Source organism: Triticum aestivum, chromosome 2B (genome assembly GCF_018294505.1).
Source record: "Triticum aestivum cultivar Chinese Spring chromosome 2B, IWGSC CS RefSeq v2.1, whole genome shotgun sequence".
Classification (NCBI taxonomy): Eukaryota; Viridiplantae; Streptophyta; class Magnoliopsida; order Poales; family Poaceae; genus Triticum; species Triticum aestivum.
Genome location: NC_057798.1, coordinates 30,093,744 through 30,107,904, shown reverse-complemented (window position 1 = coordinate 30,107,904; position 14,161 = coordinate 30,093,744). Strand labels below are relative to the sequence as shown.

The following is a 14,161-nucleotide window of genomic DNA, read 5'->3' as shown; positions in this document are numbered from 1 at the left end:
TATATGGGAAGTCCTATTTTGGCCACTGGAAAATGTTCGGGATTTTTCGGTATTGTACCGGGAAGGTTCTAGAAGGTTCCGGAGTGGGGCCCACCTGCATGGGGGGACCCACATGAACGTGGGTAGTGGGGGAAAGGCCCCACACCCCTGGTCAAGGCGCACCAAGATCCCCCTTAGAAGGAATAAGATCATATCCCAAAGGGATAAGATCAAGATCCCTAAAAAGGGGGGATAACAAGCGGTGGGGAAGGAAATAATGAGATTTCTTTCCTCCCACCTTGGCCAACGCCCCAATGGACTTGGAGGGCAAGAAACCAGCCCCTCCACCCCTATATATAGTGGGGAGGCGCATGGGAGCTACACACGAAGTTCTGGCACAGCCCTACCTCTCTCCCTACTCCTCCTCTCCCATGGTGCTTGGCAAAGCCCTGCTGGATTGCCACGCTCCTCCACCACCACCATGCCGTTGTGCTGCTGTTGGATGGAGTCTTCCTCAACCTCTCCCTCTCTCCTTGCTGGATCAAGGCGTGGGAGATGTCACCGGGCTGTACGTGTGTTGAACGCGGAGGTGCCGTCCGTTCGGCACTAGGATCATCGGTGATTTGAATCACGACGAGTACGACTCCGTCAACCTCGTTCACTTGAACGCTTCCGCTTAGCGATCTACAAGGGTATGTAGATGCACTCTCTTTCTACTCGTTGCTGGTCTCTCCATAGATAGATCTTGGTGACACGTAGGAAAATTTTGAATTTCTGCTACGTTCCCCAACACCTGCATCCTCGCCATAAGTTCAGGAAAGACAAGCAAAACTTCATCAAAGGTAGAGTTGTGAAAGACTCTGCATGACCTCCATTGACAGGACAAGAGATCCTGGATCAGTTAAATGCTCTCGAGCCAGATCCAGAGCACCTAGGGTATTTCAATGGGTATAATTCGCAACATGCCTGGACTCACAAGACATGCTTGTGGGATCTGCCTTACTTCAAAGACCTCCTTTGCCCACACAATGTCAACGTGATGCACACTGATAAGAATATCGTCGAGGCACTTTTTGGTACATTGTTTGGCATAGATGGGAAGGCAAAGGATAATCCTAAGGCAAGAGTCGATCGTGAGGCACTATGTCATAGACCGTTACAAAACATGCAACCACCAAAAGCAAAGAAGAACTGGACAAAGCCAAAGGCATGGTTCAATCTTCGAAGGCCATCTATGAGGAAAATTATCTTGTGGGTGAAAATGCAGTTGATGTTCCCCGATGGGTATGCAGCGAATCTAAAGAGGGGAGCGAGTCTTGATAAATTGGAGATATTTGATCTCAAGAGTCATGATTGGCACATATGCATTGAGCGGGTAATGCTGGTGATGTTGCGTGGATTCATCCCTGAGGATGAATGGCTAGTACTGGTGAAAGATCGTGGATGTCGCCTAGAGGGGGGGTGAATAGGCGCTTTAAAATAATTACGGTTTAGGCTTGAACAAATGCGGAATAAACCTAGCGGTTAATTTGTCAAGCACAAAACCTACAACAACTAGGCTCACCTATGTGCACCAACAACTTATGCTAAGCAAGATAAGCAACTATGTGATAGCAAGATATATGACAAAGAACAATATGGCTATCACAAAGTAAAGTGCATAAGTAAAGGGGCTCGGGTAAGAGATAACTGAGGCACGCGGAGACGATGATGTATCCCGAAGTTCACACCCTTGCGGATGCTAATCTCCGTTTGGAGCGGTGTGGAGGCACAATGCTCCCCAAGAAGCCACTAGGGCCACCGTAATCTCCTCACGCCCTCGCACAATGCAAGATGCCGTGATTCCACTAAGGGACCCTTGAGGGCGGTCACCGAACCCGTACAAATGGCAACCCTTGGGGGCGGTCACCGAACCCGTACACTTTGGCAACCCTTGGGGGCGGTCACCGGTACCCGTCAAATTGCTCGGGGCAATCTCCACAACCTAATTGGAGACCCCGACGCTTGCCCGAAGCTTTACACCACAATGATTGAGCTCCGATCACCACCAACCGTCTAGGGCGCCCAAGCACCCAAGAGGAACAAGCTCAAGGGCACCAAGCACCCAAGAGTAATAAGCTTCTCAACTTGTAACTTCCACGTATCACCGTGGAGAACTCAAACCGATGCACCAAATGCAATGGCAAGGGCACACGGAGTGCCCAAGTCCTTCTCTCTCAAATCCCACCGAAGCAACTAATGCTAGGGAGGAAAATGAGAGGAAGAACAAGAAGGAGAACACCAAGAACTCCAAGAACTAGATCCAAGGGGTTCCCCTCACATAGAGGAGAAAGTGATTGGTGGAAATGTGGATCTAGATCTCCTCTCTCTTTTCCCCCAAAAACTAGCAAGAATCCATGGAGGGATTGAGAGATAGCAAGCTCGGAGAAGGTCAACAATGGGGGAAGAACACGAGCTCGAAAGGATAAGGTTCAATGGGGAAGAAGACCCCCTTTTATAGGAGGGGAAAATCCAACCGTTACCCCACTGAACATCCCCGCACAGAGCGGTACTACCGCTAGGGAAGGGCGGTACTACCGCTCCGGGCGGTACTACCGCTCAACCCAGCGGTACTGCCGCGCTGCTAGGGCCCTAACCCCAAGGCGGTACTACCGCTAGGGAAGAGCGGTACTACCGCTTAGCGCGGTACTACCGCTCCTACTACCTCCCTTAGTGGCGCAAAACCTGACACGAAAAACTTCGTTCGAGAATCAAGGCGGAAGTAGCCCAGACACACAGCGGTACTACGGCCGAAAGTCCCAAGCGGTACTACCGTTCGGAGAGCGGTACTACCGCTTGGAGCGGTACTACCACTCTGAGAGCGGTACTACCACTGGGGAGCTTCGGCGGTACTACCACTGTGGTCGCGGTACTACCGCTGGGGCCAACCTTATGCCTCAACCACAAAAACAAAGAATACTCCAAGGAAAACCAGAACTGCCATAACTTCTTCATATGAGCTCCGAATTGAGCAAACTCAAGCTTGTTGGATAGAGCAAGACGAGTAGCATCAAAGCAGCATACCCTCCAACCGAGTAAAAATAGGCAGGGGAGGTATGCTTAGCAAAAAAAGGAGTGAAACCTCCAACCGAGAAGAACCGGCATACCCTCCAACATCGAAAACATCATAGAAGATGCATGAGAACTCCGTTTTCGATGAACTCGAGCTTGTCATAAAAAAAGACCATAAGCTCCAAATCTCACAAGGAGAAGAACCAAACAAGAACCAAAAAGATGATGCAAGGATGCAATGGTTTGAGCTCTCTACGAACGATACGATCAAGCAACTCATCGAGAGCCCCCCTTGATAGTACGGCAATCAATCCTATAACCCGGTCTCCCACAACTACCATGAGACCGGTAAAATAGAAAACCTATCAAGGGCAAACCTTTGCCTTGCACATGATCCACTTGAGCTAGATGATGACGATCTTCTCCTCCTCAAGATGGACCACCTTTCTTGATTGCTTTGGCTCGATGAAGACTAGAGATTGCTCCCTCATACTCCACTATGGGTGAGCCACTCTTCTGCACATCTTCACAAGTCCATTGTCGCCACAATGGACGGCAAGCTTCAAGCATATGATCTCTTCGTGATGATCCTACTTGAACTTGCACACCGCAACCTAACCCCACAAAGAACTCTCACGAAGACCATGGGTTAGTACACAAAGCGTGATTGACCATGTTTACCATACCATGGGATCGCTTGATCCCTCTCGGTAGATCTTCTATGCTTTGTGTGTTGATCAACTTGATTCATTCTTTGACTTAGTCTTGATCAACCTTGAATCTTTCCAACTCTCTTCATTTGGATGATGTCTTGAAGGTAAACATGAATGATCACACAATCTTCTTCTTCAAGACATGCTTGCAATAAGCTCAACACTCACATGACCAATATTTGGATAATTCCTTAATAGCACCTTGGTCAACTCATAAACTCCTTGAAACCAACACATGGAATTCAAGAAAAGCCTATGGACATATCCTTCAAATATAACTCAAGACAACCATTAGTCCATAGAGATTGTCATCAATTACCAAAACCAAACATGGGGGCACCGCATGTTCTTTCAACTGGCAGAGCTGAGCTATTTCTCCCGTGTTCTTTGTGCTAAAGAACTATCGCCTGACCTGGCAGAAGAAATGGAAGAGTTGACGCCGGAGTTGATCTGCAAGTTACAGAGGATATTTCCGCTAGGCTTCTTTAATCCAATGCAACACTTGATTTTGCATCTCCCAACCAAGGCAAGATTGGGGGGCGCTGTGCAGAATCGTTGGTGCTACGCAACTGATAGGATGCAGAAGACGCTTCGAGCAAAATGTAAAAATAAACGTAGAATTGAAGCATCGATGGCCGAGGCATTCATTATTGAGGAGGCGGCAAACTTTGTGACAGCACACTACGAAGCCAAAAATTGTCATTTGCATAATCTGAAGCATCGGTACAATGCCAGCGACCCTAAAAAGGGTCGATCCAACCTCAGCCTATTCAAAGGGGATCTGGCACCAGCCGGTGCTTCTAATTCCTTAACGTTGGATTTCGAAGAATGGCATACCATTTTGTTGTATATCTTCAACAACCTAACAGAAGTGTGGCCGTACATCAAGTAAGTTCTCGGTACATTGTTTCGCAACTTCTAATTCCTTTGAACTACTCTTATTCCCGGATAAATTTGATACAATCGGTACGTCGCCAAATTCTCGTATGGAGCAGTGATCCAAAAGGATCCCATCGAAGAGTATGAGCTTCTGGCAAAGCATGGAGGCGGATATCCCGGTTTCATCTCTTGGTTCAAACAAACGGTAATTTCCATTAGACCATTTAATTTCTTCGTCTAATTTGTGGCTAATGCAACAATCCCTTTCGTATTAAACTTGTAGGCTAATTCAGAGTTTATGGACGCCGAATTGAGACAAGTCGCTAATGGTTTTGACTATAAGGTCCGTTCATTTGACAAATACGACATCAAAGGGTATCGCTTTCATACCTATGGCAAAGAGCTATCTATGGACGACCCAAAGTATACAAATTTTTGTGGCTCTGCTATCGGCGAAGGAGATACCGACTATTATGGAAGAGTTGAAGCAATTTATGAACTTCAATTCTATGGTGAAAACCCACCAAACGTCATAGTCTTCAAATGTTATTGGTTCCAACCGAAGGAGACTAGAAGGACTCATGAACATATAGGGCTAGTGGAAATCAATCAAAGCACCCATTTTAATGTTCCCGATGTCTATATTATGGCTCAACAGGCAACCCAAGTTTTCTATCTACTGTGGGCCTGTCAAAGTGATCCTAATCTCAAAGGTTGGGATGTCGTTTATGAAGTGCCACCACGTGTGAGACCACCTCCCCCCAATGAAGATGATTATCAACCTCACATTAACCAAGACACATATGAAGGAGAATTCTTCCAAGAAACACGTCTTTCCAAAAAAATGTTTCAAGAACCGCTCTACTTCACCCCAGAACATTGAAGTTGACAGCGACAGTGAACCCGAGTTCACCCCTCAGCCGGAACAAGAAGAGCCTGATCTACAAGAGGTTACTGTTGCGGATGACCTGCCAATACTTGGCAGATTACGTAGAGGTGGCCTTCCACATGATGATGCATTTATTAATGATGATGATGAGCACGACATTACTGATAGTGATGATGATGATGCATTTATTGATCCCGAAGCATTTATTGAACCAGATTATTACTAGGTATTAAATTTTTTATGTTGTACTTGATTTGTATAGTTACTTGTATGATTTATATAGTTACTTGTATAATTTTCTTACTTTCTATGATTGTTTGTTATACATAGTGACATGGTCTTAATATCCGTCCCCATCGTTCCTCGCCCACTTTATGATTCTGATGTGGTAAATCCTCTTTTATAACTGTTTGTTGCATTTCACATTTATGACAATTATGGCCATCAAGTTGACATAGAGATATTTTAATCTAGGAGGTATGTGAACCGGAATTTGCAACCGGCCCTCTTGTCAAGAAGTTAAATTTAGTTGAAAAAGAAAATAAGTATTTGAAAGAAAAATTAAAAGAATTGAAGAAGAGAAGATGACATTGGAGTTGTATGTTGCCGATGTGGTCGATGATCACAAGATGGAGATGAATGCAATGCGCTTGAATATGGATGCAATGCGCTTGAAGGTTAAGAAGATTAGAAAATATGCCATTGATAATGAGGCTTGGTATCATTATGCCGTTGGATCAATTGTTACCTTAGTTGCGATCTTCATCGCATTTGTTGTGATGACGATAAGTTTTCTCTAGTGTTCTGCTTGACAAATGCATACTTAGCTACTTTCCTCCTAAATGGCATAACTACCTAAGTTAGACAAAAAAATGAGCTATACCTAGCTTTATTTCCTAAAAGATGTCATGATAATCTTTGTTACCTCCAAAATGATATAGACTTACCTTACTTTCCTCGAAAATGAAATAATAACCTTAGTTAGCTCCAAAATGACCTATTTACCTAGCTTAGCTCTTAAATGACCTACACTTAGCATTTTTACCTAGCTTAGCAAAAAAATGGCATTTTTACCTACCTTAGTTAGAAGAAGAAGAAGAAAAGGATAAAAAAGAGGAGAGGAGAAAAAGAAAGTGAAGAAAAAAAATCTTCCTCTTCTTCTTCTTCCTTTTCTTCCTTTTCTTCCTCCTCTTCTTCTTCTTCTTCTTCTTCTTCTTCTTCTTTTTCTAGCTAGTCTTCTTCTTCTTCTTCTTCTTCTTCTTCTAACTTGCTTCTTTCCCAATTTGCAGATTTGCTTTAGATGAGGAAGAAGCTTGCATTGATGGAGTCTATTCTTCTCTTTATGCTTCCATCTTGTTTTGATTTGCTTTATATGAGGAAGCTTGCTACCTATATATGGATGGATGGATGAAACTATTGTATGCTTGTTGTTGGATATGTTGGCTATGTATATGTGTTGGATGATCATATCCATATGGTAGGGATATGATTTGCTATGTATATGTGTTCGTATGCTTGTCGAAAGTATTTTCATATGTGTATATATATAAGTGAAATTCTGTTCAATTGAATGAAATCAAGAAAACAACAGAAAAAACAGGGGCTGTATAGACTCTTTGCCGTCTGCGGCGGACGGCAAAGAGCTTTGCCATCAGCTAGCGGACGGCAAACATGCCACATGTCAGCCACCTGTGCAACCTAGGGCAGTAGGCTGGCTATTTAGTAGCTTTGCCGTCAGCCAGCTGACGACAAAGAACGTTGCATCTTTGTCGTCTGCCAGCTGATGGCAAAGCTACCAAACTATGCCATCCACTGGTAGACGGCAAAGATGCAACTTTCTTTGACATCCGCTGGCAGACGGCAAATATGCAAAGGTCTTTGCCGCTGCCTGCAGATGGCAAAGCACGCCGTTAACCCCTTAACGGATCTAAGCTGACACGTGTGTCGTCCAGCCCCTTTGCCGGCTGTCAGCGGACGGCAAAGGCCTTTGCATCTTTGCCGTCTGCCAGCAGACGGCAAAGAAGCCTTTGTCACAGCCTGTTCAGCCGGACGTTTTGTCGTCTGCTAGCGGACGGCAAAGGTCTTTGGCGTCCACTATGTGTGCCTTTGCCGTCGGCCGTGGCGGGCGGCAAAGTTCCTGATTCCTGTAGTGTTTGGAGCATAGTGTGCCTAATAAATAACTCCTTTATTCATTTTCTTTGCTGGCAGGCAAGGCTTGGCCAATGTTCATCAAAGAGGTTGAAGGCGAATGGAAACAACAGCTGAAATGGGTGACCCAAGGTAATTAAGTACTACTAGCTACGTTTGCGCATCTCTTTAATTCTACTTTGATCAATACCAGTATCATGCTTGATTAATTATTATCTAATTGAATTATATTCTCGTAAAGGTCATGAGGCAGGCGCCGGGGAATAATTTATGTGTGTACTATGTTTGCGAGAACATTCGCATGATGACGTCCGAAAGGAGCACATCTGACAGAGCACTTTGGGTACGTTTGCCAGAACACAATTCACAAATCTTTTTTTCATGATCTAATATATATACACATATCTAATTACATTCATATTGATCTCCTTCTTTAATAAAGATGCAAGAGATGCGGGATAAGCTCCTACCAACGGATTGCATATGAGTAATTCAAGAGGAAATAGCAGGATTTTTGCTCGACCAGGTTATAGATCCGAAAGAAGAATACCATTACAAGTTGTAATGCCTCCATGTAATGATCTGCAAATTGTAGAAAAAATTGTATATACAAATTGTGTGTGTGTGTGTGTGTGTGTGTGTGTGGTCGTGCGAGAAATTCGATGATATATATATGAGGTTCTACGAGAAATTCTATTTATACATATATGCATAACGTGTACAATATGTAGCAGTGTAAAATATGCTTGAAATGAAAAGGAATTAAATGAAAAACATAAAAATAAAAAATAAATCATAAACCCATAAACCCCTAAACATTTTAGTCCCGGTTGGTGTAACCAACCGGGACTAAAGGTCCCCAGCCCTCCGGTGCGGGCTCGTGCCACGTAGTGGGCCTTTGGTCTCGGTTCATGATGAACCGGCATTAAGGGAGGGCCTTTATTCCCCATCCTTTAGTGCCGGTTGCAGAACCGGCACTAAAAGCCCTCACGAACCGGGACTAAAGCCGCATTTTTCATTAGTGCACGTCCACCGTGCACCTCCAAACTAGCTATCGTGCAACTCACATGCGTGCACATGTGCATCACCTAGCTGCATGCAGTGATGCAATTTTCTGGACGAGGCCTAAGGATGGCAATTTTACCATGGGTGCAGGTACCCACGGATACCATACCCGCATGAGCACGGTATGGGCACACTTTTATTCCATGGGTAGTACCCATACCCTACCCGTTAAGTCATGGGTATGGTCCGGGTATAGCCTTGTACCCGCGGTTATACCCATACCATATGCCAGTTTATAAACTAATGTTAAGTTGTCATCAATTAGTCATTAATTTGCCATGTGAATCGTCTACTCCTATTAACTTAAGAGTATGTTGTGATTTCTAAATTTTGATATTGGTCATCTACTCATCTACCTGTTATTGAGCTGAGATAATTGAACTTTTATCGTCGAATGTGCCATCAATGAGCGTAAGATTGTGAACTACTTATGTATTATTTGTTCTAGCCGTTGGGTACCCAATAGGTACGGGTACCTGTCGGTACGGGCATCGGTAAAGTTTCATATCCATGGGTACGGGTATTGATAGAATTTTGTACCTACTGACTATATGGATATGGGTATAGTATTGCTCTATCCTGCCCATACCCTACCCGCCCACTACCATCCCATATGAATGCGTGAGCTCCATGGGTGTGGACGGTTGCCCGGGCGCCCGTGCAGGTCTCCTCGCACAGGATGCATCCTGTTCGGGTGCTACTTGCATGCGTGCACAATGTGTCCCCGTCAAGGTCAAGCTCCTATCATGTCCGGGGACCCCGCCTGTCATAACGGTCTACTTATCAGTCAAAATAACTGAAGTTGACTTTGCCACCACATCAGCCCTGACGTGTGGGTCCTGCTTGTCATAAACGTATTTAAACCTTCTAAACTGGAAATTATCTGAATGTGGAGCTTTCAGTGACAAAATTAAAAAAATGATAGTTTTCAGTCACTTTTTAAAAAGTGATAGTTCAGTGGAACGCGAACCCCAAATGTGATAGTTTTTTTTTTGTCAATTACTCTTATTTAAAAGGTTGCCAGTACGTGTATGTAACGAACAATTAACATGCGTATGTTACAAGTGTACGTAATCAATAGGGTTCAAAAGGTGCATATGTTGAGCTGAAAGCTGCTCGTTGCCCTGCACATGCCTCTCGATGCGGCAACAAGCCAAACCAGCGAACCGGTAATAAAGTCCAAGTCGTGTCTGCCCACACAAATTACATGCCAACCAAACAAGAATGCAGAAACGCTGCGGTTCAACAAATCCATTTTGCCATCAAATACTGGATTGAGAGAGTATGAGGACAAGCGTGGTGTCATAATCTGCGATAAGTCAGCTGCATATATTAGGTCTACTTTGTACTAGGACAGACGACAATGGTTCGCGGAACTAAAGGCACAGTCAGACACTAGCTAACAAAGAGACAAGCAGTCTAGCACCACAGACGGCAGCAAGCCAAGCTTATCTCTCGACGGCGAGGGAAGGGAAACGTTGACGTTGCCAACAATGTCAGTTCTCCGTGGCGGCGGCGGGCAACTCGACGTTCTGCTCCGTGACGGGGGTCGACTTGTAGTAGCACACGTAAAGGATCAGCTGGAAGATGCACAAAACTGTACCGATGGCATTAGGGATCTGCGCGGAATTAAAAATATGGTATCACGGTTAAATCGATGGGGAGGAGTACACGATTAGCAGGGTTTGGGACTTTTCGAGATGCGGGCGTACTGACCGTCACGTAGGGGTCGTTCCCTATCAGCCCATAGGCTAGCCAGCAGCAGCCGTTGATAGTGTTCACCAGAGACACGGTGAATGGCATATACTCCACGCTCTTTGTCTTGATAACTTTGCCCTGCAAGCAGGCAGTAAAATATTATTGCTTTCCTCTTTTTTCCTTTCTTGAATTGTTTTAGTATTTCCATTTGCAAGTAAAAGTGTTCATAGGTAATTTACAAAGGCTATATTATTATACATAACTACTCCCTCCGTCCCATAATATAAGAGCGTTTTTGACACTATACTCATATTATGGGACGGAGAGAGTAGATGATACCCTAAGCGTTGATAGTTTTGAAATATTGTGTAGAATAATCATTGGTATTACCCTTAAAGAAGAAAGGAAATGAAATAAAAATAACAAAACCAATATAATGAAGTATTCCAAGGAGGAATATATTAGCGACATTGATATTACCCTTCAAAAAAACTTGCACACAACTTTCCACATTTGTAGCATGCAAAGAATAAACATATACTAGTGTAATTTTCGCACTCTAATGTAGTTTACACACATATTGTATAGTACTTGCATTTATACTTACACACTTTAAAATATGATGTTTTCTAAGGAAACAATGAATTAGTGGCATTAGTATTAACATCTGACAAGAAATAAAATGAAAACAAAGACCAAATTTGCATACAGTTTACATATAATTACGCTTTTTATAAGATGGAAAAAATAAACATATAATAGTGATTTTCTGCAAAAAAAAATAACTTTTCTTAGAAGAGAAGAATTAGTGGCATTGATATTACCCTTAAAGGAAGAAGGAAGATTAAATGAAGACTAAAAATTCAAAATAATGAAATTTTCTTAGGATGACTAAATTAATGGCATCGGTATTACCCCATAAGAAGAAAGGAAATGAAAATGACTTTAAAAACTTGCACACAAGTTTACACTGAAATTGCACTCTTTATATATGCAAAGAATAAATATGTAATAGTGAAATTTCCATACTCTAAACAATTTAAACACATATTGTATAGTACTTACGCGTATCCATTTACACTCATCCAACATCGCAAAAATACCAATACAAAAAAAGCAAAACGGTAAAGAAAAAAAGCAAAAACATGTAAAATCGAAGGAAACTAAAACAGGCAATGGGTAATGGGCTTCAAGCCCAATAAGAAAATGGAGTGACCCCGAACAAGGGCATGTCAAAATTTTAACCCAAGAAGCCATGAAACAACATAAGAGAGAGAGAGAGAGAGAGAGAGAGAGAGAGAGAGAGAGAGAGAGAGAGAGAGAGAGAAGATGAATCTGCATAAAAGAATCATAGGTCGGAAATCGCCTTGCCCACATATAAAAACAGGCAAGTTACATATAGCTAAAATAGAAAGTTTTTTGGTTGGATGGCTATACTTTTTTTCTAAAAAGGGTGAATTTTGTTGGCTTAAAATGGAGCATCAAGAGGATACAAACAAAATGAGCATACACCCGGCCTCTGCATAGCTAGGATGCACACAGCCAATGGATGGCTATACTTAAGCAGAACAGAGCTAGGGGGTTGCATTACCTATTGATGTAGAAATAAACAGTAGGTTTTATTTTTTACCAAACATATACAGTGGCAACTTGCATCTTTTAAAATAACCTGGGTGTTGCATCTTTTAATAAACTGTAGGTTCATGCAGATTAACTAGGCTGATCTTCCTAAATAAGGCATCAATATCACGCTATACGTCCACAACGGCCACATGTGCGGTATTAACACGCAACCGATAGAGTTTGAAACCAAGGCTAGCGAATCAAAGCGTGGATCCATGCATGTGGGTAGGTGTGCGCGTGTACGTACCATGACTGTGAGCGGGGCGGCATACATAATCGTGCCGAAGACGATGCAGATGATGCCGACGATCCTGGAGCGGTCCTCGTAGGTGTGGGCGCTGAGGAGCACTCCGACCACCACGGACGCCACGAACGCCACCTCAAAGCCAACAACGAGAAGTATCTTTAGCTGCACGCACGCACGGGCATGGGTTAGGGACGTAGGGGCCAGAAACTAGCGGCGAAAAAATACTGGGAAATTAATTGTTCTTCCGGGCGGGGAATAGGGGGATCAGGGATGTATGTACCCGCTTCTTTGGGGGCGAGTAGAGGAAGAAGATGGAGAGGTAGATTGTCTCGATGATGATGCCGATGCTGTTGATGGTGATGACGAGGAGGCTGTTGGGGTGGACGATGGGGAGGCCGTAGAAGAACCAGAGCAGGCAGTTCATGAGCGTCGCCAGGTAGGGGTCCGGCGTGAACTGCTCCACGTCCTTGTTCTTGCAAATCCGGTCAAATGTCTGCCTGCATGCGGCATGCAGAAAGAAAACAAGCTCAGATTCATGTCCTGGTTACCAACAGCCACCTTCCATATACAGATCACCAGGCAAGAGAAGGAGAGGAGGGCGGCTTAATTACGCAGGGGAGAGGAAGAGGCAAAAGGAGATGCAATTGCCCATGATTCCGACGACGTTGCGAGCTGCGTCGGCCGAAACCATGGTGCTCAGGTCGCCGGGAATTCAACCACCTGAGAAAGGTTGGCTGTGGTTTGTTTGGGGTCGTCGCCGAGTTTATATAAATAGGGGGGTTTGCCTTCCCAAAATTACCGATATGGATATGCATGGTTAAACGGTTAGATTTGAGAGTAAGCTGGTCTTCTTCATATCCAGTCCTTATATTGGACTCACGTGTCTATTTCTTCCATGCCAGCGCGCGTGCTTGTTCCAGCCAAAAAAGGGTCACGCACCTCCTCTCCCACCTAATAATACACCTAATCGGATAACCCTCAAACAACCCTGCGCGCCAAACACATGAGAAAAATAGCTCCAAACACATCCACAATACATGGTTGGGCACCAGATCTCTTAATTAATCATATGTTGATACATATGAAAAACAAACAAAATCTAACGCTAATAGGAACAGATACAGAGGGACCAACTAGGAAGAACTAGAAGTAGAGCAAATTTGGAACCTGACCAGGTAGAAGCAGATGCATATTCTCCAAATCACAAACGACCAACTAACCTCACTTCTACCCTCGTGTCTTCTTCAAGGAAGCATGAGGAATTGAGGATGTACGTGCGCGCTTTCAAAGGGAACAGTGTGCATGCAGGTTATGAGTGTACGCATCTGTACTGTGTTTCTCAAAGAAATTGGATAAGGTTTAACTTAGACTGAAATTTTCGATTTCCGGGAGATTATATTGTTTTCTACGCAACTAAGAGAAATGCTACATGGTAGACTAGGAAGGTGTGTATCGTGATTTTGTCAATCTTAACATGTTATACCGGCTTAACTGTTTGGAGGTGCCCGTAGGCGTAGGATGTGCGTGTGTGCTTTCATAGAGATGAGTGTATGTGAGCATATATGATTGTGCTGTGCTTTAAAAAAATGCTACATTGTATGTGCTGGTATGTATATTTTATAATAATGATACATGATTAGTGCAAAAGTCTCTACTCACGAAATCTTGTGATTGATAGAAAAGGGGAAAATGTTAGGCTGAGCCCTTATGCGCTTTTCCTATCCATGTGTTTCTAACACTACAAAATGCATTGTCTACAAACTGAGTGTTCAAATCAAAATCCATTTTCACCGTTGTATTCCTCACGGCAAGATCTTCCAAACTACGATCCCTCACGGTCATAATCCGGCGAATATTTCTGAACAGAAA

The 14,161-nt window shown here is 43.7% G+C and overlaps 1 protein-coding gene across 1 annotated transcript; it reads right to left on the bottom strand.

Moving 5' to 3' along the window:
* Positions 1 to 9,949: 9,949 nt before the first annotated feature.
* On the bottom strand, positions 9,950 to 13,040 carry LOC123040148 (bidirectional sugar transporter SWEET6b). The gene is made up of 5 exons (XM_044463075.1): positions 12,904 to 13,040; positions 12,573 to 12,789; positions 12,293 to 12,454; positions 10,441 to 10,560; positions 9,950 to 10,343 (listed from the first exon to the last, which is right to left on the bottom strand). Exons 1-5 carry the CDS (start codon positions 12,981 to 12,983, stop codon positions 10,221 to 10,223), a joined length of 702 nt encoding a protein of 233 aa, XP_044319010.1. The 5' UTR covers positions 12,984 to 13,040; the 3' UTR covers positions 9,950 to 10,220.
* Positions 13,041 to 14,161: the final 1,121 nt, after the last annotated feature.